The 24,854-nt window shown below is 35.9% G+C and overlaps 3 protein-coding genes across 10 annotated transcripts; 2 read left to right on the top strand and 1 right to left on the bottom strand.

Moving 5' to 3' along the window:
• Positions 1-3,383: 3,383 nt before the first annotated feature.
• On the bottom strand, positions 3,384-8,408 carry LOC117623396 (organic cation/carnitine transporter 7). 2 transcript variants are annotated; one of them, XM_034354357.1, is made up of 6 exons: positions 8,016-8,408; positions 7,057-7,356; positions 6,051-6,288; positions 5,054-5,585; positions 4,743-4,945; positions 3,384-3,865 (listed from the first exon to the last, which is right to left on the bottom strand). In XM_034354357.1, the coding sequence occupies exons 2-6, from the start codon at positions 7,323-7,325 to the stop codon at positions 3,620-3,622; spliced, it is 1,488 nt and encodes a 495-aa protein (XP_034210248.1). In that variant the 5' UTR covers positions 7,326-7,356; positions 8,016-8,408; the 3' UTR covers positions 3,384-3,619. The 2 variants fall into 2 exon arrangements, with proteins under 2 accessions (XP_034210248.1, XP_034210249.1); XM_034354358.1 differs by having other exon boundaries at positions 7,057-7,333; positions 8,016-8,379.
• A 4,297-nt stretch (positions 8,409-12,705) lies between these two features.
• On the top strand, positions 12,706-17,437 carry LOC117622911 (myb family transcription factor PHL6). 5 transcript variants are annotated; one of them, XM_034353721.1, is made up of 9 exons: positions 12,706-12,935; positions 14,361-14,500; positions 14,755-15,455; positions 15,785-15,992; positions 16,179-16,255; positions 16,350-16,389; positions 16,562-16,634; positions 16,725-16,794; positions 16,932-17,437. In XM_034353721.1, exons 3-9 carry the CDS (start codon positions 14,826-14,828, stop codon positions 17,256-17,258), a joined length of 1,425 nt encoding a protein of 474 aa, XP_034209612.1. In that variant the 5' UTR covers positions 12,706-12,935; positions 14,361-14,500; positions 14,755-14,825; the 3' UTR covers positions 17,259-17,437. The 5 variants fall into 5 exon arrangements, with proteins under 5 accessions (XP_034209612.1, XP_034209614.1, XP_034209615.1 ...); XM_034353723.1 differs by having other exon boundaries at positions 14,361-14,432; XM_034353722.1 differs by lacking the exon at positions 12,706-12,935 and adding an exon at positions 13,222-13,566.
• Positions 17,438-20,880: 3,443 nt separating this feature from the next.
• Positions 20,881-24,148, top strand: LOC117622398. Of its 3 annotated transcripts, none has more exons than XM_034353056.1 (3): positions 20,881-21,059; positions 21,526-23,369; positions 23,520-24,148. In XM_034353056.1, exons 2-3 carry the CDS (start codon positions 21,632-21,634, stop codon positions 23,909-23,911), a joined length of 2,130 nt encoding a protein of 709 aa, XP_034208947.1. In that variant the 5' UTR covers positions 20,881-21,059; positions 21,526-21,631; the 3' UTR covers positions 23,912-24,148. The 3 variants fall into 3 exon arrangements, with proteins under 3 accessions (XP_034208947.1, XP_034208948.1, XP_034208949.1); XM_034353057.1 differs by having other exon boundaries at positions 21,529-23,369; XM_034353058.1 differs by having other exon boundaries at positions 20,944-21,059; positions 21,549-23,369; positions 23,520-23,980.
• The last annotated feature ends 706 nt before the right edge of the window (positions 24,149-24,854 follow it).

Raw genomic sequence — 24,854 nt, forward strand, 5'->3', positions numbered from 1 at the left:
TTCCGTTTTATATTGTTGGGTTTTATTTATTTATTTAATATCAATTGGAATTTCGGAAAAGAAAAGTTGGGCTTGGAAGTCACTAAAATGGTAAATTTATGATGAGTTCCAAAAGAACAGTGGGTACCCGGAAAGAGAAATATGCAAATGCAATGAGCACTGAGCGACTTTTACTTCTCTGGGGACTGTTTGGTCATTTCAAAGAAGTTTAAATAATAAATTACTGACAATAGTTTTTAACCCTTTATCTCAACCCAAAAGAAATTCCTCATTTAAAAAACCCTAAATAAATAAATAAAACAGTAAATAGTTTGGGCTGTAAGTTACTTCTTTTTTTTATTCTTGATTCAGTCTTTGACATCTGCAACACTACACTTTTGTGTACCTGCTATAGGCTGACCCACTCGTGCAATGGCTACCATAGACCAAATGATCAAGTTCTGATATTGACTTTGAAATGTACAAATAACCAATGCATATCCTCGACATAAATATTTGAGAGATTTCTAGTAAAAGAATGGTGCTAGTATGGGATTTTTCGTTCCTGGACTGCTGTAAAAAGTTAAGTGTGTGAAAATTGCCCCTAGGTCTGAGTTCAGGAATCAAACCCCAAGAGTGTTTCGAAAGAGTAGCTGAGCCTTAAAAAAACACATTGGTCTCCTTCACCAATGAAACCAACAATTGCTTAAAGATAGATTTTTAGCTTGGCATGGAAACAAAGTAATCATGGGTTTAACATTAAAGAAAGAGAGAGAGAGAGAGAGAGAGAGAGAGAGAGAGAGAGAGAGAGAGCTGTGAGTTCCTATGAGAAATAGGGGTTTTAAGGGAAGGAGGAAGGGATTCTAAGAGGGTTCGTTGAAAAGAGAGAGATGGAGAAAGAACAATGGGTGTGTTGAGTAGTTTCCGGCAACTTGATGAAAGCTCTGTCAAGCTCTGGACTAACTTACCATAAGAGAAAATGGGAGGAGATGGAGGAATAAGGCTCGAAATTGAAAGGTTTCATGGATGAGAGAGTATGCTTGTTCTCAGGATGTGTGGTTGTGTTCAATGGGTAGGAGATACCTCCTTTTATAGCTGATGAAAGCTCCTCCTTCACAAGAAACCCTAATGGGTTATCTCTAATTTTACCAAGTCTCCTATTTCATTTCTCTTCTCTGCCTTCGATCCATCCATGTTTTGTGAAATCCTCATCTGCCCAATACACAGAGACTAGATTTTGGGGGTTCAGAAGTCTTCCCGCAGCCGCCCCAATGATAATCTCTCATCTTTGGTTATCACCTCTCTTTCTTTCTTCCCCTATTTCATGGCAAGATCTGGTAAAGAAAAGAGATAGGTAACAACATTGGTCTAAAGGATGCCTTTTCTCGTGCGCACGCTATTCTCCTCTGGTTTTTTGAACGTTCTGCCCTGAGGTTTGCTTTGCCCACGTGCTGGAGTCTCCCAGCAGCTCACATACATGGGCAACTTTGGCTTCTGTCGTGTCTTTGTCTCCAGCCATGTGCTGAAGACTTGCAAATAATTTTCTTGGTTGCTTGGGCCTTCCTAAGGTGATGGGTTAGCCCACTAAGGGAATGGGCTAACTCCCTAAAGTGATGGACTATTTTAATTAAAGTGATGGGCTAATTTTCTAAAGTATTGGGCTCCCTTTTTTCTCTCCTTTATGCTTACCCACATATTTGGCCCCAAGCAGCCCAAAACTTCCATTTTTCCGCTCATCAATGAGCCTCATGAAAGCTCATTACCATTCATACCACAACCCACTCAACAAGGCCGAGCATTTGCGTGGCTTGGGCCCACTTAAGCTTGTAGCGTGGCTAGGTGCAAAATAAGGGTTTTCTGCTTGGCATTGCATGTCGATTGGCGTGCTTGAATTTTATCGCTTTGAAGAGGGATATGATGCTTGACGAGGCAATTAGCTTGGGCTCGTAGAGCCAGTGCATTTTATTGGCTCATTTCAACTCTTAGCGTGACAGATTACATATTTATTTGGCATGACACGTAGATCGTGACTCGTGCTAGCGTGTATGACGAACTTTCGCGTGTTCCAAATCGGGTATCTTCTTAATAAGGCATTGCACTAGACCTATAATTTATTGTGGGTCCAACTCTAGATTTTTTAGCCCACAACACACATCCATATGTTTGATGGGAAATGTGACTTTATCCAAGCTTAAGCCATCAAACATTTTCCAATGTGACCTATCTATCCATATGTTTGATGGGAAATGTGACTTTATCCAAGCTTAAGCCATCGAACATTTTCCCATGTGACCTATCTATCCATATGTTTGATGGAAAATGTGACTTTATCCAAGCTTAAGCCCTTACACGTTCTCGGCTAATTAAGATAGTTTGGTTCGGTTCATATTGTAATTCATATAGATCTTTCATGACTTGAACCAAATTAAATTGTCTTAACCCGTCAAGGATGAATGTTTATTGTTGATTCATTTGCTAACAACTTAAACTTTTTAGAGCTAATGATTGTCTAACATGGAGCCTTATTTGTAAGTGGTCATGGATTCTATTTCCTACGCCTATATAGTTGTTGGGACTAGCACTTGTTTAACAAGATTGACCTATGCTCATTCATCACTGTTAATCTCTAACACAACTATTTTTTCAATTTATTGTGCTATGTGGGTTAACATGAGAGAAAAGGTGTGTCCTAAGAATCTCTATAGTACTCAAGTTACACAGCATGAACTTCTAGGCAACCTCACTTCATTATTTTCCCTCTTTGTGTGTGTTCACCCAACTTGTTTATAAAATAAAAAAAGAAAAAAAGCTTGTGAGACCTTCTAAATGTTTGGGTAGTTCCCAAGTGGTCCTTATGATGTGGTAGCAGTACATGGAGAGCCGTCCTGGAGTGTACATGGAGAAGAACTTGGCTAACCAGGTCACATGATCTGTGCTAAAGCAATTCTCCCAGCAGATGTCAGAAAGCTGTGTAACCATGTGCCACAAATAAGCAGGGAGTTCTCCAAGCCTCTTGTAATATCCTGTAAATGTTGTCTTTCCCTTCTCTTAATAGTATTTACCTCTACACCAAAGTTCTAAGTTGGATTCTCCCATCCCTCAATATGGCTGGTAATGGTATTACATAAATAAAAAATATAAAGAATCTCAATTCTCTAATGAATGTCAATTTGATCCCAGCTCATAGGTAACAAAGTATTTGATGCCTTGTTAAAAATATTGGACAAACTCATTGATGCAACCAAGGACACAAATGGTGGTCTCTGATTTTGACCTCAAGGGTCTAACAAAATGTTTTTTCTTTTTTGGTCTCATGAGAACCAACAAACTGTAACTGAAAAAACATTTCAGCATTCTAACTGAAACACAAAAGTTAATGAAAATTGACATCCTTGTACTCTACCTTTCAGTTTTAACTTAGAAATGCATTAAAATAAGTTTAAGATCTTCAGGAACAGAGTTTGTTCAAAGGAAATAATAAAACACTACTTGAGCTGCTTAATTTTCACAAGCTGCATTTGATATAATGAACAAGCGAAGCCCTGCCTAATTCTGGTTGTGCTTCATGTTTATCAAATGGACAGTGTATAAGGACTGGGGGCAAAGCCCCCTCTACTGTATGTGGGATATACAAATGCATTTACTGGCCTTGGTTGTTTGAGTTAGATGATACAGTATCGCTCAATTCACGTCCCTTGGTTTCAAATGGGAAGAGCAAAACGCATACCCCGGAAAGAAAAATTACAATCTCAAAGAGCAGAATGGATGCTGTCTGATGGCATCCATGTACCAAACCTACTGCCACCAGAGGACATATCATTCCACCAATTCTTCCCATTGCACTTGCAACTCCGACGCCGGTTGTTCGGACTGAGGTTGGGTATATCTACAGTTCAAACAAAAGATTTAGAGATTAAGTACTTGGTACTAGTTCAAATTGATTTTCATGGATAAGCACACAAATCCATACAAACAGAAGACCGAGAATGTGAATCCAGAAGCAAGGTTTTTCTTAGATCAACCATGTTTTTTTCTTATTCTAAGCAGTGAGTGCATTTTGCTTTACCACTGCAGTTATGTAGATTATTTAAATATGGTGGAGAAATTAGAGGTTATGTGCAAGAAGTTGACAGTGACACACACACAACGCATATACCAACATATGAAAATTGGAACCCAGGTGGTTTAGATTCAAAGTACATTTCCCTTAGCAGTAAGCACTCCCATAATTGTCTCCACCATAAAAGAATATAACAACTGAAAAATTTAGTTAAACTAGTTAATATTCAATTAAAAATGGGAAAACGAGCTCTAGATATCTTCCACATTTGATGTGTTTTCATGTCAACCAAAGCCGTATAATCATTTTAGATTCATTTTTTGCAATTTGTGTGATGTTTGAACTTGGTTTCAGCGCCATGCCTTTTGAACGTAAATCTCACGTAAGGGTATTTCTAAACCTAGAAATTTACTTATCCCCATGTTGGATTGAGAGTTTAGTTGGCAGGCTCTGATTCCAGAACTACATTTAGTACTATTTATAAATAATAATAATAAAATGGAAGAAAGAAAACTCATTCTATTCGAAAACGCTTCTGATAGTTAAAGATGCCTAACTTCAAATAAAACATTGTATGATAAAGAAACCCAAAAAACTAAAAATCTCAGGCAATCATGCATTGAAGAAAAGCATGGATTTGCACACTTGAAAAATACTTTCATGTCCACTGCCTTTTAAAATGATAAATGCATTCACAATTTACCTCTGGGGCATAAATATAGACTATTGTGAAGGTTGCTGTGATGCATATGCGAGCTCCAAAAAGAAGGCTAGTGGTCAAGCCCTGAGACTGTTGAATTACTAAGGGGAGTAGAAAAATGCAACACAAGAAGAACATGGCTGACATTGAAAGCTTACGACCCAGTCTATCGACCGTGGCAGCAGATATGAGGAGCCCAGGTAACTCTTCATTCCAAACAAAGTTAAATGTCACTAAACCATTTTCTAGCAATAGGATAACACTTTTTCCATAAATAAATAATTACAAACACTGAAATAATTAGAGAAATTTACCTGCAAAACTAGCGATGAAAACATCTCTATAGCCAGTATCCTGCAATTTGTCTGACCGTAATGTATCTGGCGTACATTTACTATGTCCATTGGTCAACTCAGTGGTCAGAAGCACCAGGCCATAATATGAAAAAGCATTCCCAAAGAATACAACCCATAAGAGCAAGGTAGATCTGACTAATTTTGGGGAAAGAAGCATTGACAGTGAAGAGATGCCCCCCATATCAGAAGAATCCATCTCCTTAGATGATGTATCTTCATTTTCTGTTGGTGAGATCAAACGTGCATCTTCTGATAGAGTACTCTTTTCAGATAACTCGATTTTTAAATCAGAAACAAGATTTCCAGAAGGGAGTTTTGTTCCATTCAGTCTTGCTACTCTCTCCAAAATATTGATTGCCTCAGTTGTTCTTCCTTTTAAGCATAAATACCTGGGTGATTCAGGTGCTACCCAATAGAATACAAGGAGAAGCGATGAAGGGAGTGAAGACAGTCCAAGTAGCCACCTCCAGCCCAGCGTTGGCATGACAAACTGCAAAGAACACAACATAAATATATGAAGGCACCAATCTTAAATTCTTATTACATATATTGGCATTACAGCCCCAAAACAGGGGAAAATTAAAATTACATGCAGCTGAACAAGTAAGCTAAATAGGGAAAGCTATCTGTTTGTCAACTTGTTATGCAATTAGATATATTTACAATAGCTATTCACCCAAAGAAAAGAAAAGGAAATCTGCTAACCCAATGTTCAACTGGCTTATTATCCACTATTTATGGAATGACAATAGAAGTTACTACTAACGTTTGTTATGTTCATTGTATTTACTTAACACAATTGTTAAAGCCTAGTTAGTAACAGTATTGATGCCAAAGTTCCTTTAATTCCAGTATTGAAAGATCAAAACATAAGAAAAACACAAATCCGGGAAATCAAATCTAGAAAAGTTGGCTTAAACACAAACGAATATAAATAAAGTACTCAAAAGCATACCCATGCAAGTGAAGCCTCGAGAATTGTTCCAAGAGTCCAAAAAGCTGAAAAAACAACCATCCAGGTGCCTCTGTTAGGAGCAGGAATGAACTCCAGAAACCAGGATGAGAGTACAGGGCCACCTCCCAAACCAACACCAACCAAACAACGAAGAAGGATCAAGGATGTATAATTAGGCGAAAGAGCACTCAGAAAACCAGCTCCAGAAGTAATTGTGGCTGTAATGAGGAAACCTTTCCTGAAAGAATAGGAGTGTACCGACAAAAAAAAAAAGAACCAGTAGAATCATTAAGTCAGAAAAATGGGTGCATTCAAGATCACAGTGAACCCTATAAAAGGAATAAAAAATCAAATACGTATCCAATTAAGAATGGAAAAGGAAAACTACAGTTACTACAATGTGCAGGTGCATGGACAGAAAAACTAGAACATCAGAAATGGCAAGCAGATGCTACAAATAACAAATCCAAGCAGAAGTGATCAGTACTAGCAGAATAAAACCCTGTCATTTAAAGTTATGGTTCGAGTAATATAGCTCAACTGGATATCACATGCCTAAAAATTAGCATTTTCTTTTTCAGTAGATCGAGGATTTAGGGAACATAACCATAATCAAAAGATCATACTAAATTCAGAGACCAAAATCGACACAAAAATTGAAAATTAAAAAGAAAAATATTCAATCATCACTATGTGATGAATCCAAAATTTGTCTCTCTTATGATCAAAAGTTGTCTGATAATGAGCAACCACGCAGCTATTGAAATTACAGTTTCGAACCATGTTGCATAATGACTTTATGTAGTCAATTGAAACATGCCTATAGAATCATCTAAGGCATCTTGACATTAAGAGAAGAGCCTGAATTAAATCAAATAAAATGATAAACACATTATATTAGTAGCCACCTTTTTTGGCCCCAACATATTAGACAGGATCCCATAAAGGTTCAGACTGTTTGAATTAACCAAAGAGAAGAAAAATAAGAAAACAAAAAATAGCCCACCTACGTCCGTGTTTATCAGAAACTATGCCCCATGAGTACGCTCCAACTAGCATTCCAGCAAAAACCACACTGGTTATGAAACTTTCTTGTTGAGAAGAAAGACCCCACGCAGACTGAACCGCTGGTCCAACAAACGAGAGTAGCATCATCTCCATTGCTTCTGAGACCCAACCCATGCCAGCATAAGCAAGCACAAGAATTTGAAACTTTCCAAACCCCATGGCCACAAGAGCCTCATCAACAGTGTATTCCGGGCTTCCATCTCCCATCTACAGGTCTGAGACGACAAGAATATTTTACCTAATTACACAGAATTCTTAGTACCATACAATGATATCAGAAAGGATAGTTTCCCATGAAGTCTACAAAAAAGTTTACATCTTCTCAGTCACTTATTCATAGGCCACATATTGAGACAGTGTGGACAATATTTACATAGAGAAAGAAATTGTGAACAGAACTAAATAGACTAAGCTGACTAGACAGAAACATGGGACATGCTGGTGATGTTGAAGCAGGACACAAAGACAATGTGCTAACATTAATGCATAAAATAAGACACTCCAATGTTCCGATTGCACAAGGTTTTGACTTAAATTACTACTTAGTACTTACCAACCCCAATATTTGGGAACACATAAACTCTATTCTTTCCAACACACCAAAGTTTGTGAATCCCAAATATGAGGATTTATTACATAAATGCATCTTAAACAAATTTCTGAAGCTCAACTCTAACTTTCCTCAGTAGATTATCCCTTACCTTCTGATTTTCTTTCTTTCTTTGAAAAAAAAAATTGATTACTTTGCAAGATCGGGTATTGAGAAAGAACTGTAAAGTCAATAAATGGATGCCCATTCACCAAATACTGTATACATAAAGGATCCAAATAATCCCAAAGTTATGGAACAAGATTAAATAAAAGCAAATGAAAAAACAGCTGTTATGAAAAACTAACCTGCAATTTTAGAAAGAAAGATCTTCCCCCTGTTGTCGCTGGGATTGGGAATTGGCAATTGGGAAATGAGAAAGTAATGAAAGTCAGAATCTTGAGGAAGTGACTTTCTGCTCTGAATGAGCTAAAATTCAAGATTTCCTCAAGTTTTAAATTTTTGTCTGAGATTCTGAGAGAGAAACGATTTGGGTAATTAACAAAACACAAAATTAACATGAAAATTGACTAAAGAATGAATCTTTCATTCATCAACGATAGTTTGATTTTCTGGTGTTGTGGGGTTTGACGACTTCCTCGGCTTCCCGCTTCCTTCTAACCCAACTATCTCTTTATCTCTCTTGTGACTTTTGGACTACGTTCTTATGACCGTTTGTCTTTCGCATTACTTCATACGTTAGGCATTTTTAATAATATATTTTGCTACACCTTGAAATCTATACCTTCATTTTATTTTTAAGGTCCATTTAGATTTACATTTTTAGTGTAAATTGCCTTATTCAAGTTTTAAAATATTAATTTATTGTGTTGATAAAATTCACATATAAATTTAATTATTTTAAAAAAAAATTATGAATTTTAAACACTCGAAAAATCTCATTTGCTGAAATGTTCTTGACATGTAATCTCATGTTTAAAGTTCAAGATGAACATTTAATCGTCAACTACATTGGTGGAACATGGAAACCAAAGTTTACCCATGGCACTGTTGAATTTGTTTATTGTAAAAGGAAGCTCCAAGTAGTACTTCCATTTTCCATATGTGTAATAAGATAATGGATATCATAAAACGTCAAGTGGCTTTCAATTTGAATCTTTTGATGAATGGTCCCTGCTTTCTGCCACAAGTATTATAAGTAGTGATTCACTAAATTGGTGGAATGCTAGAAACACCAAAATAAATTTCGAAATTCTATATACTATGATAACTAAAATTTGTGTAAGTTATTAAATGTGCCTACAATATTATTGTTTACTTGGGTTTTGAACTCTTCTGAGCTGATAGAAATCACAACTCACTCACTATCTTGCTTTGAATTTCTGTTACACTTCCCAGCCTTCTTCTTCCTTTCCTCCAATGCTCAAATCTGAGAGCACAAATCAATAATAAAGAAGGGCATTTGATAGGTTAGTAGGAATCTGTCTTGGTTGGGATTGTTGCTGTCAATAAAAAAGAATCATTTGCTTCTTAAATCAGTAAATAATTTTGGACCCATCTGGGCCCAAGCACATTTTGGTTTGCCTAAATGTAGGCTCAGGAAGCATGCATACCAGTACCAGAAAGTTTTAGATTGTGACCCTTCATCACAAGTGACCATACATCTAGAGCAAAAGTTAGGAGACAATGACTTTGCTGGTCCAATGGCCATTTCCAACCTCCATGAGGCAACACTATTCTAAACGAACTTCCTCATCCCCTTCAAACCTTTTGTTCCTTCACTATCAAAAAATCTTGTTATATATCTCACCAATCTTGTGGATGTAGTGGCTCTTAAGTTTGATCTATCCATGGCATGGCATCAGTCTAATGCTAATAATGTTAGGGACTCACAAGACATAAGAAAAACTCAAAGTACTACTGATTTTTTTTTTTGAAAGCATCGTCATATACAGTGAAAAATTCATAAATTTTTATTTTTATTTTTGTTATAAAAATTGAAAACAAGATGAAGCACACAAGTCACTTTATTGCCTACCCTACCTCAGCTTCTTTGAGACATTTTGTGGGACAGTTTGCCCCCATGGAAGTCATGATCAACGAGAATATCAAAATTCAAAACAACATTGAGTAATTTCATGTGTACCAATAATGCGTATCAAGGGCTATTCTCGCTTCAAGCATCATTCATGCGATTGTCATATCAAACCAAAAGAGATTCAAATTTCAGATATTTTATAATAAACTGAAGAAAAATACCATCCGTTCTTTAATATTGGCAATATAGTCTAAAGTTTAATTGATATTTGGTTTATGTGTGATAACCAAGTTGTTAGATCATGTTTGACTAATCTGTACCACTCAGTACTGCACACAGTGGGGACTACCAGTGACGTTGGAAAGAAAAATTTAAAAATAATTGCAACATCCAAAATGTAAAGTCTATTCATGCATTCTGTCAAATTATGTACTTTTGCCTAATTGGTTAGAGTAATTATAGAGAGTGGAATCTTAATGAACCAATTCAAGTAACTTGTTTTTATTGGTGGTTTTTAGGGCTAATGATTTGAATGCTATAAATGGTTTTGACTATAACACTAGTTTTGCAGAAAGTTGATTGGGATATAACATCAATTACTATAATAGTCACATAAAATTGTCTATGTTCTGTTTGTGATATGATTTGCATATTGAAATACAGTTACGTTGTATAAATTATTTATGTACGTTTGTTAATATGGGTTGTAGTCCAGTATCATATCACATTGTCATTATAAAACGACGGATATGTTAAGGAAATCATATTACTATACCACATTATGCACTATATTTTTAATAAATTTAAAATTCACCAAAACATATATGAGTGTCGTATCTATTAAATAACGTCGTAATAAAACAGGATTACGCTTTGTCTCTTTCTTTATTTAAAAGCAAAATTATGTGTTAGATAAACAGAGGTACCGATTGTTGTTTAAATATTGGCACTTGGTTTAGACTGGCGATTTGGTCCATTAATTGTTGAAGGGGTGGAGGTGTAATCTAGAAGACTCTTAACCGTATTAGAACATGTTGATTCATTTTCTAGTAAAGCTACAAAAAACCAAAGGTCCCTTTAGAATAATTTAATTTTCTAATATAAGAATCTAAAAATACATCATTTTAGCATTTTCATTTTTATTTTTGATAAAAAGACGATATAATTTTATAATTTCAATTAAAGTATCTCTCAATGTATTTTAAATACTAAGCTCTTAAACCCCAAACAAGTTACGACACCATGGAATCATAAGTTTTAACACACACAACATTAGGAGATGACTAATTAGAAACTAGCAACAAGATACTCACAAAAAGAAGAAAAAGAAAAAGAAAAAGAACGTATTTGTATTATTTAACTAAGTTGTAGCTAAGGCTAGGAATAAATTATTATTGGAGTTATAGTAACAATTTTGGAAATGGAAATACAAAGTTGTGATCATTTTGGTATCTATTAGCCTGCCTAGCTTTACGTTTATCTAAAAATTCCTATACCATACGTCAAGTATAAAAACAATGCATAAAAATAAATAACCCTTTGATTGACAGCTGCAAATTGTGAGGGTGAAACCCTAGTGGGTGGATGAGGTGACGAGAGAATGATTGAAATGGTAGACACCATGGATGGGGGGCTGAAGAACCAAGAAAATTCATCTGAGATGCCTAAGAGCCCCACTTTCCTTATCTTTAATTAAATCATAGTTGCTGTTTTTTCAAGTTCTTAATCACATTATTTTAACATTTGCCGTCTTAGCTGAGAGGATCTATTGTGACATTTTTATAGGGTCTACCTGAAATTAGTTCCTTAATATCACACACACACAAAGTACTATAATTTATAAATCCATCATTTTTTTTCTTGTTCTCACAAGTTACACTAAAGTGTATGTAACCCTAGTTTTTTTTTTTTTTTTCTTGTAAGCTGGCTATGGCTAGCTTTGGATACTCAAATTTAGAGCTTTGATCTTATGTTTTAAGTATCAAATTTTGGGATATTTAAAACTTAAAATCAACACAGGAGAAACATAAAATTTGAGCTCTAAATGATGATTTTCTCAATACGTTATGTCTTTAAGAACAATATAAGGTATTATACAAAGAGTATTGTATATAAATTTATAAAGATATAAAAGCAAACCAAAATCTTCACTTGCTTGTAGAGGTGTATTCCTTATCCACCAACATGGTAGATTAAGCCCCCCACAATCAAGAAATGGTTCATTTCTGTATAGTCAAAGTATATGCCTTTTGGAATAACTAGCCAGGTGGATGAATTCTTAGATATTAGTGATGGTGATTTGACCAAATTTAATAAATAAGCACTAAATGATTTATAATTAAAAAAATTACTTGATCGTTATAAATTATAAGAATTAAATTTTCATACACCAATAGTAGAGATGTTTCAAATCACAAGTGAGCATGTTAAATTATCACATGTATATATGCCTATTATTTATTCAAATCTATTCCTTACTTTTGAGAATTCAATGCCAAAATTTTGTCATTATACAATGGTTAAATTGTTTATACACGTAAGATTAATATGTTATACGAAATTTACATTCATTAACAATTAATAGTCGTTTATTCACGTATAAGATGTGATACGTAATTCACATTCATTGACATGTATAAGTAGGGTCCGCATGTGCCAATAAGATAGGAAAGTAGGATTATATACGCATAGAAATTTGTCAAAGCAAAAAAAGAAGTAGCAGTACGTCATAGAAATGATTATGGTACTCTAATTAAAGATTATTAGTGCTTTCTGTAATAATTACAAAAATGGAATAAACCAAAGGTGACGACATCAAAATTGCTAGCGGCACAAATCACCACTTGACACATCCGACAAATGAAGAGGCTCTACCCACCTCGGCACCTCCCATTGGCGCGTGCAATTACCTCCACCAAAAGAGCGCGTGAAGAAAGACACCATCTTCTTCATATCTTGTCCTCACATGCTCAAAACTCAATCATTTGCGCGCAGCCAAAGAGCGAAGAGCAAAGAGCAAAGACGCCAACTACAAAGCTTCACCCTTTACAAACCCAATTGCCCATGAGCCAAGATTTTATAAGATTTTAGTTCATATAACGTTGTTTTACTACAACGTTCTGTTGGTTGGGTTTGCTTTCTGAGACATTAATTTATACCTGTCTCTGTGAGTCAGCATTTCATTTGCTCTGTCTCAGAATTCTTTTAAAGTACAAGATCTCTTTCTCAGGTCAGTATTTTTCTAAATCTCATCTCTCTCTCTCTCTTGATTAAGCTAAGATTTCATCTTTTTTCTCTTTCTTGTATATGTATATCTCTATATATGTTTTATTTATCAAGTTAGATTTTTATCAGTTTTTGTCACCACACTTTTGTCAATTTGGTAGCTTTTTCCCAAATCAGTGATTTTTTTTTTTCTTTCTCTGTGGTGAATCAGATGGTTTTTTGTGCAATTATTTATAATATGAAGGAATATTTTCAAATTGCTAGCAGCTGTTGCCATGCTCTAGTCTTCTTCTTTCTTTGAATTTGAACAAGTTTTCTTAAAAAATTTAATTTTTTGATGGAATCTCAATTAAAAATAAATGAGAAACCAGTTCTCATCAACAACTCAATGAAGCTATAGAGTGTAGAGCTCCTAATACACAAATTAATCTTGAAGGTGATTTTCAAAATTAGTAATAGATTGAATACTTGCCCATTTTGGGAAGATATGATTGCTGTGTGAATCGTCCTATTGGTTTAGGTAAAAGGGCTTTATTCTGTTTGACTGTTTTCTTAACCTTGTTCAAGTGACTAAAGGGTTCCATGTGCTGTTTAAACGTTCTTTGACTCTTAGGTGAAGGTTGGAGAAATTCTGAGTGAGTAATTGTTGAGCCCTATACCATATACATTGTTTTTTTAAAAATTTATTTATTGAAGAAATAAAGTTGCAAAACCTTTTTTTGACTAATGAATGCAAAACTTTTGTGTTTATGGTCGATGTGATTTTTTTAGCAATTAAATTTTGTCTGTATGTCTCGTTTTGATAAAGGTATAAGTGTGAACTGTTAAAATCTAATGTTTGTTGTATAAAGTCAGCTGGTTTATCGGTAATGTCTTTTGGTATTGCACCCAAAATTTGTGATTAAATCCTGCATATAAGGATTGAACAATAGAAGGGTTCAAGTTACGGCGGAATGCTTCTTCTCATTAGGAAAAGGCAGAAAATCTTGACGACCCAAGAAGGAAAAAAGAATTAAGACTTTTTTGGCTTGAAAGTTTTGTGACCTTAAGAATCAAATGGGGGGCATTTAGCAAAAAATGAAGTTGTGGCACAAATAGTTTGATATGTCTAAATTGTGAGTATAAATGGGGGAATATTCTTTTAAAAAACTATTGAGTTGTAGAACAATGTAAATGGGAGTCTCTAAGTAGCCTTTTAGGATAATTTTGACTCACTTTTGTGGTGATCCATTTACAGTTAGTCATCTACTCTATGCTATGTACATTACATATCAGATGATTGTGAAGTATTCATGAATGGTTTTCTGCTTTTACTTGGTTAGCGTGTCAATCAGTGACTGGATTGATTCTATTTGGTTATTTTTTTTTTTTTCAAATTGCTATTAGATGCCACAATGCTGATCACCTGTTTTGGTGGTCTTTTCTGCAGATCTTCTACCTTAGAAGATGGTCTTTCACCTGAGAAGACCATGCTCAATGTGTGTCCTTATACAACTTACTGGTGGGTTAGATTTGAGTTAGTTCCTTTGGCCTCTAAGTTGGTGGTCTAATTTCTCCCTCCATTTAAATGTAAGCGAATTATTGGTTCGGGGTCTATGTTATTAGTGAAATAGGCATATGGTGTGGGAAATATTAGCCTGTAGGTTGTGTTGAAGAAAACTTTTGTAGTTGAAATGTAGCTTCTTGGTTCTGCTGATTCCTTGAGTGGAATTTGAACTTAAATGAAACTCAAACTTTGCTTGTCTGGTCTTCATTGTTATGCAACCATATATGGATTTCACTCATTTGAAGCTTTGATTCTAATTCATTCTATCTCAATCTAGATATATAGATTTCAACCCGTACAAGTCCAGTACCAAATTGTGGTATATTGCACCATCTACTTGATAGATTGATGAAGGTTGGGCTTCCATCCACAATTATGAGTCGCCATGATATAATCTCTGTACCTCAAAGTGAGACTACCAAAGGAGTGACACAATCATATTGTACTCCCAAATCCCAGATGCATGACTTTTTGGGTAGTAAATCAGAAGGCAGGAGTTTAGCGGCCAGTGAATGCTCATCTGCACGCCTGTCACCTTTCATACGGGCAGAATCTCTTGGTTCTCCTACAAATATTAGAGGATCTAGTGTTCAACATTCCCAGAACACATTTTCGCGGTCTTCTGTTTTCTGTACCAGTTTGTATCAGTCATCTTCATCGAGTTCTGAAACCTCTCGGCAGCTTGGAAATTTGCCATTTCTTCCACATCCTCCAACATACAGCCAGTCCATTTCTGCTGTTGATTCGAAATCGCCATATCTCTTAGGTGACGATATGAGCAATCAATATGATGACGAACAATCAGAGGATCTCATGAAAGAATTTCTTAATTTGCATGGAGATGGCTCTCATGGTAGCTTTCATGGTATTAGTTGTGGAAGTGACACTCTAGCACTTACAGAGCAATTAGAGTTACAGTTTTTGTCAGATCAACTTGACATGGCTATCACGGACAATGGAGAAAATCCCGGGCTTGACGTAAGTACAATGTGGTCATCTTTAGTTACATTTTGATCAAATGTGATTTGCATAAAAAAAGCATTCAAGATATTACTGGTTTGTATTTTCAACCACATAAAGTGTAAGCTTTGACATATTATGTTATAAAATCCAGAGTGGTGTGAGAACCAAATGTTTGGCCTTCCAAAAAATAATTTGTTTGCTCTCACTTTGCATATCAATACAATCCTTAGAAGAATGAAGCAATTACAAATGATTTCTTTTTTAGCCAGTTTCGAATTTCTTGGGGATATGTTGCTTGTCATATACTTACCAGTACTTTGCGTTTGAATATGTTGTTTGTACAGGAAATATATGAAATTCCTCTAGCCTCACCAAAACCGGCCATAGGATTCACATGTAGTAAGAGTTGTCGCTTGACAACACCACCTGTTGATGCTCTTTCAAGTCACCCCTCTCCTGGACCTTCGCCTGCACATAGACCACGAATGCGATGGACACCTGAGCTCCATGAGCGTTTTGTAGAGGCTGTTAACAAGCTTGATGGTGCTGAAAGTAAATACAACAACTTCTGTTCTACTGTAATGGGGTTTAGTCCCCTTTCAGTCAGAGTCCTAGTTCTATAAGTTAGTCTATTTATCAATTCACAAATTTCTCAGTTAATCAAGTGAACCATTAGGAAAGATGCCAACATTAGTAAATTTTTTTATAAAATGCTCATCAGTTTACTTTGAATTGTAGAGGCTACTCCAAAAGGTGTATTAAAGGTCATGAATGTTGAGGGATTAACCATTTATCATGTGAAAAGCCACTTACAGGTATTCATCTTTAATTTATTTGGTGATTTGAGACTAAATCTTGTGTTACTTCAAGCTATTTGACTACATATTGTTATTTTCATGGCATCTGCAGAAATACCGACTTGCCAAGTATATGCCAGAGAAAAGAGAAGGTAAGGAAGAGATGATGAAAGTAGAAACATGCTTATGGTCATCCCACAATCATCTTTTTGCAACTTGTTTGACATGATGGATAGAAGATTAGATGTGCTTTAGTATTATGGACTATGGTAGTTGAATGGTCTGACAAATTGTTGACTTGCACTTTTCCCTTTCTCTCTTTAGATAAGGGGGCCTCTAGTTCTGAAGAAAAGAAAGCAGCTTCAAGCAGCAGCGAAAGTGACGGACGAAGAAAAGGGTGAATATTTCTTTTGATATATTTCATCTTTGTCAATAAATGTTGTTTACTATTGTTTTGTTTTGTGAACCGTTATCTTTCTTGTCTTAGGAGCATTCAAATCACCGAGGCTCTGCGCATGCAAATGGAAGTTCAGAAGCAACTGCATGAGCAGCTTGAGGTGAGATTGTTTGTTTTTGTATCTTCCTTCTTTTCGCTTTTGGCTGCATTTTCTGTTTCATGGTATTTCAGGTTTTGAGCCCCATTAACAACTTTTGGTTTCAATCTTTTACGGTTCTATTCTATATCCATGCATAGGTTCAAAGGGCCCTTCAGCTACGCATAGAAGATCATGCAAAGTACTTGCAGAAGATCTTGGAGGAGCAGCAGAAAGCTGGCAGCGCCTTACTTTCTCCACAAGCCTTGTCATCGCTGACGACTAATTCCATCCAAGAGCCTGAACAACAACCTTCATCATCAGCTGGTGTATCGCCGACGCAACCTGCTGAGTCTGACTCATCATCACCTCTATCATTGAAGCATAAAGCTACTGATAGCAGTGAATCTGAGCCACCAGCATGCGCCAAAAAGCAACGTCTTGAAGAGAAACCAGATGAGGGTGTAGTTGAAAATCCTCAGCAATAACTTCTACCTTTCCAGCACTACTCCAAAGTCCATTGTTTGTATCTTGTATAGAACTTCCAAGGTTTTGTAGGTAAAACTAGAAATTGAATTGAGATTGCTTGATTTGTATCTCTCTCTCTTGACAGCTAATAGTAGTTTAATGAAAGAGGAAATCAGCAATTCTATTTTCCATAAACTTTTGTCTGAATTGTCCTTCATCTTTTTGTTTAAGAATCCATATGTTAACATGGGGTAATTAGAAGTATCTTTTCTGATAAAAAAGCATGGGGTAATTATTTATTGAAACCGTGCGTATCAATGTGATTTGGAGATGAAGCTAGCAGGGTCTGAAAACTAGAAGAAACTGTTTTAATCATCAACATACAGCAATGAAGCCTTGGTTTTCAATAATTTGACTCTTCACTCTATTCTAAAGTGATGGCGAAAATTGACATCAAAGCAAATAACTCAAGTATTGAAACCAAAGTGTTGTCAATTGTCATGGATTTGCGTTAGCAGCCGCCTTCACACTTCTTAAAACTCTACCGACTCAAACAAAGTGAAGACTAAATGTCGTTAAACTAAATAGTTTTTGACATATAATTAAATCTAAAGTTAAGATTAAACATCTAAATTTGAAGTTGAAATTCTTTGTTTGCTTTATATATTAGATTTTTTTTTTCTATGAGCTAATTACATTACACCTAACAAAAATACAACACAATTGTTTTTTCTTTTAGTATTTAATCTTAAAGCATGTCAAACCAGAGTTGCATTAGGACAAAAACCGATCCAGAATCCGAATGGTTTGAAACCTCAAACCAAATCGAAAAGCCCATTGACAAAAAAGAAAAGAAAAGAAAAAGTCCCAAATTCCCAATCCACGAAGCCTTGGTATTGATTATTGAATATTTGACTCTTCACCTCTCTATGATAGCAAAAATTGACATCAAAACTGAGGGTTTCTAAAAATGCGGGCTTGTATTGAGGGGTTTCCAAAAACTGATTTAATTGAAAATTCAATTCCTTTTTGTTAACCGCAAAGTTTGGGTGCACATCAGTGAAAAAGAGTTAGAGCTCAGCATCAAATACGAAGTCGAAAGTCATAATTTGATGTTGTTTGGCTGGATACCTTCCATGCGTATTTTAACTGGAGCTTTCACATAATATAATATGAAAATACTAAAAAAAATTGCCATTACTTAATGTCATAAAATAATTTTGTTATAACAAAACTTCATCATCAATTAGCATGTAATAACAATCACAAATCAAATTCATAAATTTTTTAATATTTTCATTTGATAAATTCATAAATGTTTGGTATAAAAAAAAAAAGAGTTCAAGAGAAAGAAGAAGGCATGAATTTTTGTTTTGAGTGGAAGAAAGTACTTGTTTTTAAGGAGAAATCATATGAATGTGATATATACTGTTGTTAGTTTAGTTGGATTTTCCCCCTTTATTTTTCACGTGCTTCTGTTTTTTTTATATAAAAAAAACTAATTAAAATTTTGTTGTTATAATGAAAAAAGAATAAAAATACAAATAGAATAACATCACTAAGACGAAAACATGGGCCTTGTACTAAGGGATATGCACTAGAAACCATCTCCACCAAATACACTTTTGTGTCAATGTGTTGTACACTTGAGTATATATAAAGTTTTTATAATATTAATATTTGGGGCCCTAAAAAATCGACGGCCCTGTGTAGTAGCGCCACTTGCACCATGCCAGGGCCGCCCTTATATACAGTAACAATTATATCGCATGTTAATATACCATATCTAGTATCATAGGATCCATTATCTGACATTAGATTCCACGCTTATTACATCGCCTAACGATACAATATATGTGTTTAACTGACTACTAAACACAAAATACATATTGGACTTATGTGTCTTACATATGTCTACCTTACATAATAATTGTAGTATACTTGGCACTAATATGTGAGATTCATCATCTTATAGTATTACATGCATTTAATATGCACACTAACTTTGGTATACCATATCTACAATCATGCTCCATTTTTTGTAGTTAAAATTTAGCTAAAAACACACAAAAGTTATTTTAAGAACTATTTATAAAATTTGAACTACAATTATACTCCCTAGTTTAGGGAATCATAAATACTATAAATATTTTTTAATTCAATATGATTGGTCCATCTCTAGAAGTTCTTTCTCTGTCATCATATTTAGAAGCTCCTAGAGGTCTCTTTATTTTAGGAGGTGGATCGGGAGCATGGTTAGAGTTGTATTTTTCCAATTCCTCCCTAAAATTAGTTTAAGAAGGTGGTTTAAGGAGCCTATTGTGGATGCCCTTAACATCAAACAATGAAAATCTAATTAAATAATGTAGAATACATGGAAATTTTGTACATTATAATGAAATTTTAAACATAGTAATGAAAGTACGAACACGTCTCTCGCAAGGAGAGAAGGGGTTAGGGTTTTCTGAGCGGCGGCTAGGGTTTTGGGCATTCTAGCTCATGTAACCCTTTATTTGCTTGGGCAGAAAGCTTAAAACGTGGTGTGATCGATGGAAGAACTGGAAAAACAGTTTTGGGATGAATCTCCGGTTATCCGAGAAGGAATGTTTGGGGATACAAATTGAGGAGACGGAGCAGGGAGAGTTATGGAAGGGCTTATGTTTCATGTTGGTGGCAATACACTTCTTGTATTGAGGAGGGTTTCCAAAATTGAATTCAATTCCTTTTTTGTTAACTAAAGATTTAGGGTGCACATTAATTAAAAGAAAATCATATTAAAAAGAGTTAGAGCTCAGCATCAAAATATGAAGTCTAAAGTAATAATTTATTGTTGTTTGGCTGGATACATTCCACGCGTATTACATGCAATTAACTTAACGTACACATTAACAATGATATATCGCATGTTAACATAACACATCTAGTATCATCGGATCCAATATCTGACAGTAGATTCCACGTGTATTACATGCGCCTAACGTATAATATATATGTGTTTAACTGAATACTAAAGATATATTGGATTTATGTGTCTTACATGCGTCTAACTTACATAATAATAGTGGTATATTTGACACTAATATGTGAGATTCATCATCTGACACCAAATTTCACGCGTATTACATGCATATAATGTGCACACTTACTTTGATATACTTAACATCAAACAATGAAAATCTAATAAAATAATGTAGAATACATGCAAATTTTATGCATTGTAATGAAAGAAGGAAAAACTAATCAAAAGAAAAGTAAGAAAAATTCTAGAGTTCAATTAATATAAACACTAACTCCACACCACTTACAATAAGAATTCGAGTATCATCCTCCTCATTTTCTCTAATGAGGAGGACAAACTAAATAGGCTACAATTTGGTTTGCTTGATAAACTCCTAATTGAAAAAAAAAATTCCATATTGCTAATTCCAAATTCAAAGCACAAGAAAAAATTGTACAAAGCAATGCTCTCAAATCAATTCAAATTTCTTGAGACCAAAAAAAGAACCAATTCAATTTTGGGTGGAGCGTTGTGTCACAGGCACATTACATCTGCGCGTGGGGCTGAGAAATCACAAACACTACTGGGCTAAAAAATGCATGAGAGAGAGGAGAGACGAGACGACGAGGCGACTGATACAGAGAGCGCGTGTCATAGACTGTGCACCACCCTTTTGATCCTCTTGACTCTTCATAACTGCCCCTGCAAGCTAAGCCACACCTGATCAAGACTCTGGCTTTCTTCTACCCTTTTGCTCTCTAATCTAATCTCTCTTCCTGATCACAGCCATGGCAGCTCCATCTTCACTCTTCACTTTGTCAAGGTATGTATAACAATGTCTTTTGGCTCTCTTCCTCTGTTCTTCTTTTTGTTTTTGTTAATTTTTTTTTTTTTTTCAAAATTTATTTGTTTGTGTGTGCATGTATGTGTGACTGTTGAGTGCCATTTTTGTTGATGCTTATTGCATACCATGATACCATGTACGGCATTCTACATAACAAAATTATTTTTGGTTCCAGTTCTTAGTGTTTTGGTTCTCCGTGAGAGAGAGAAAATAAATAACAAAGAAGGCCCAAAAGATGGTTCTTTTTTTCCTTATGAGCCAGAAAAAGATCGGTTTTTTTTCTTTCTTTCCTCTTCTTGTGGTGGCTAAGTGGTGGGCAAAAGGAATAATTTTTCTGTTTGAATCCCTTTTTTTTGTTAGTCTAATTATTTGCTTTGTGATCACAAACTCATATCAGTTACATGCATTGTGTTTATGATGTATACATACTGATTGTATGATTTAGTAGTGTTTGAGGTGAATTTGCAGGCCTAGCTTGCTGAAACACTAGATGTACACATTGGACATAAAGATCTTGAGGTGAAATCGGGGGGTTTTATTTGAAAAGAAAAATGGATGGTAGCGGTAGTGAAGCCATCAACGTTTATGAGCATTGTACAGTTGTTGATAGAAAAAAGGGTAGAGTGGCGTGCAACTACTGCGGTAAGGTGGTGAGTGGTTCATTCCGTTTGAAGTGCCATGTAGGAGGAATCCGGGGGGATGTAGTGCCATGTCCAAGTGCTCCTGCTGATGTGAGGGAGCTGATGAGAAACCGGTTGATGGAGAGAAAAAGAGAAACATTTGGCATGGAACATATGGAGCTGCATTTCCCTGATCTTCCCCGGAGGACGAATAGCAGTCCTAGCTCAAATGGCATTAAGCATAATAAGCCTCAAACTTCTCAGACTTCTGGCTCTCAGAATGGAAGCCAAGAACAAGAAGAGATGGAATTTTCTTTGGAAGATGGTGAAACAGGAAATGTATTTGTTTCCAATGGAAGTAGAGGCTCAAAAAGAGGTGGCAATGAGGAAACAATAGATGATACAGCATCAAGGAAAGCCGGGAAGTGCATCGGGAGATTCTTATATGAAACAGGATTAGAATTTGCTGCTGTAAATTCACCTAGCTTCAAAAACATGATACATTCTACCCTTGGTCCTGGTCTGGGGGAGTTCAAGATCCCCAGCTATGAAGAGCTCAGAGGTTGGATACTTGAGGATGAAGTAAAGGAGGTTACAGAATATGTGACAAAGATTAGAAAATCATGGGCTACCACTGGGTGCAGCATCTTGTTGGACAGTTGGATCGATGAAAAGGATCGAAAGCTTGTTAACTTTTTGGTGAATTGCCCTGAAGGCGCAATTTATCTTTGCACCCATGATATTTCATCCTTCGATATTGATGCCATATATTCACTTTTGGAGGAAATTATGAAGGATGTGGGGGTAGAAAATGTGGTCCAGGTAGTGGCAGATTCTACAACAGGCTGGGCTGGTATTGGGGAGGAGGACTTCAACAATAGGTTCAAAGGTGTATTTTGGGGAGTGAGTGCATCTCACTGCATTGAGCTGATATTAGAGAAGATTGGGATGATGGGCTCTGTTAAAAGGATATTAGATATGGCCAAGGTTATTACAAAGTTTATTCATGGACATGCAACAGTTTTGAAGCTTTTGAAGAAACATACCCTTGGTAGGGACCTAATTCAGCCCTCCAAGATAAGGTCAGCAATGCCGGTTATGACTTTAAAGAATATTTTATCAGAAAAGCAGAATCTGAAAGACATGTTCTCCTCATCTGAGTGGAACATGTCACCCTGGGCCTCAAGAGCAGAGGGCAAGAGGGTTGCAGATTTGGTGGAGGATCACTCTTTCTGGACTGGAGCTTGGATGGTCTTGAAAGCAGCTATGCCACTCATCCGCATTCTTGATCTGATCTTTAAGGCTGACAAGCCTCTCGTGGGGTACATATATGAAACCATGGATCAAGTGAAGGAGACCATTCAAGAAGAATTTAAAAACGAAAAATCCAAGTACATGCCTTTCTGGATAGTTATTGATGAGATTTGGGACAATCATCTCCATAGTCCTCTCCATGGGGCTGCTTATTATCTTAATCCAAGTCTCTTCTATACAAGGGATTTCAATGGTGATCCTGAGGTTGCATTTGCCCTTCTGTACTCTCTTGTACAAATGGTGCAGCATTATCAAACTCAAGTCTTAATATCACGTCAATTCAGTAAGTATAGACTTGCTAAAGGGAGTTTTCAAGAGGGGAGAGACAGAAATCAAGGAAGAAACATTCCTCCAGGTAAAAGAATATATCAATATAAACAAATGAATAAGGGAAGTTCTGTTGTATGTTTTCTTATTCTGTTACAATTAGGCATTAAGCCCGCAGTTTTGAGATCAGTCAAAAACCAAGATTTGAAACTAAGTTTTTATGTTAAATTGACTGCAGCTATATGGTGGTCTTGTTATGGACACCAATGTCCTGAACTGCAGCGGTTTGCCATTCGAATTCTGAGCCAAAACTGTGATGGCGCTTCAAAATATGGGCTCAAAAGGACTCTGGCTGAGAAGCTGGTTACAAATGGAAGGAATCCTATTGAGCAACAACGGCTGAAAGATCTCGCATTTGTTCACTATAATTTGCACCTGCAGCAGTTTTGCTCAGGCGTGAAGACTGGCATTGTGGCTGAGGAAATTGATCCAATGGATGATTGGATCATTGATGAAGCACCAGATATTGAGCCTCAAACTTCAGTTTCATGGATGAACTTGGACTACACTCGAGGAGCTATCGATGAGGAAGGACTTCCCAGAACTCGAGCAAAGACAGAGTCCATGTAAGATTCTGAAAAAGAGGAGTAAATTTTGGACAGGATCAAAACCAGAACATCTTTTGTTTTTTTTTCTTTGGGTGGAAAAAGCCAGAACATCTTTTATGTTTATGTTTTCTCTCCTTTAGTTTGTGTATGTTGGTAGGACATATATGTGATTTATGTCAGCAACTCAATCTGTAAATTGTTCTTACCAACTTAAATAAGTTCTGGTCTAACAAAATTTTCTTGGGAGTTCGCCAAGGAAATGGTGGCATTGACAATGTGAAGCAGTGTCTATGTTGCCACCACTCAAGCGTTTGCGTCGCCAATCACTTATAATATATATACATGTAGGAAACTCATAAAAATTAACACCACATATAAATTAGTAAGAATAAAAGATAATTCCACTCAAGCGTTTGTGTAGCCAACTTTGTGCACATTGCATGAGAGGCATCTGTCAAAAACTAATCACACATGTTTGTTTCTATCAAGTAAATGTGTTGTACACCTAATATAAACATGTACTCATCATAAAAATTAACGCCACATATGAATTGATAAGAACAAATGATAATTTCACGCTCCACCACTTAAGCATATGTATAACCAGCAATGTACATATTGCATGTCTGGAGTCTGAAAAGTATTTGGAAGAGAAGGAGCTAGCAGTTGCATAAACAACTAGAACGGAAATTTAATGGATCAGTGACTAAAGGCTCAACGGGCCTAGGTTGTTTGGTCTTATGCCTCTCTCTGGGCTTCATGCAGTGATTTTCAGGAAATAAAAATAAAAAGAGTGTCAATGGGCCATTCAGTTGCAGACCAATGATTGCCTTGAAGATACAGCCCAAGGGTTATTTTATGGACACTCAAAACTAGGCCTCATCATTTGGTCCGCGGGCTCATAGCCGATGGGGGCCCGCCCGACTCATCGAAAAAAGCCCCACCTAGCCCGTTATGGGCATTGA

Source organism: Prunus dulcis, chromosome 3 (genome assembly GCF_902201215.1).
Source record: "Prunus dulcis chromosome 3, ALMONDv2, whole genome shotgun sequence".
NCBI classification, from domain to species: domain Eukaryota; kingdom Viridiplantae; phylum Streptophyta; class Magnoliopsida; order Rosales; family Rosaceae; genus Prunus; species Prunus dulcis.

What these genes read in the sequence shown, in the direction of transcription:
- LOC117623396 (XM_034354357.1), bottom strand. Translation starts at nt 7,325, where the DNA reads ATGGGAGATGGAAGCCCGGAATACACTGTTGATGAGGCTCTTGTGGCC. An exon ending in TCTGATAAACACGGACGTAG is followed by an intron (nt 6,289 to 7,056) that starts GTGGGCTATTTT and finishes CTATTCTTTCAG; the next exon opens with GAAAGGTTTCCTCATTACAG. An exon ending in TTTCATCGCTAGTTTTGCAG is followed by an intron (nt 4,946 to 5,053) that starts GTAAATTTCTCT and finishes TTTGGAATGAAG; the next exon opens with AGTTACCTGGGCTCCTCATA.
- LOC117622911 (XM_034353721.1), top strand. Translation starts at nt 14,826, where the DNA reads ATGAAGGTTGGGCTTCCATCCACAATTATGAGTCGCCATGATATAATC. An exon ending in GAGAAAATCCCGGGCTTGAC is followed by an intron (nt 15,456 to 15,784) that starts GTAAGTACAATG and finishes TTGTTTGTACAG; the next exon opens with GAAATATATGAAATTCCTCT. An exon ending in AGTGACGGACGAAGAAAAGG is followed by an intron (nt 16,635 to 16,724) that starts GTGAATATTTCT and finishes TTCTTGTCTTAG; the next exon opens with GAGCATTCAAATCACCGAGG.
- LOC117622398 (XM_034353056.1), top strand. Translation starts at nt 21,632, where the DNA reads ATGGATGGTAGCGGTAGTGAAGCCATCAACGTTTATGAGCATTGTACA. An exon ending in AGGAAGAAACATTCCTCCAG is followed by an intron (nt 23,370 to 23,519) that starts GTAAAAGAATAT and finishes AATTGACTGCAG; the next exon opens with CTATATGGTGGTCTTGTTAT.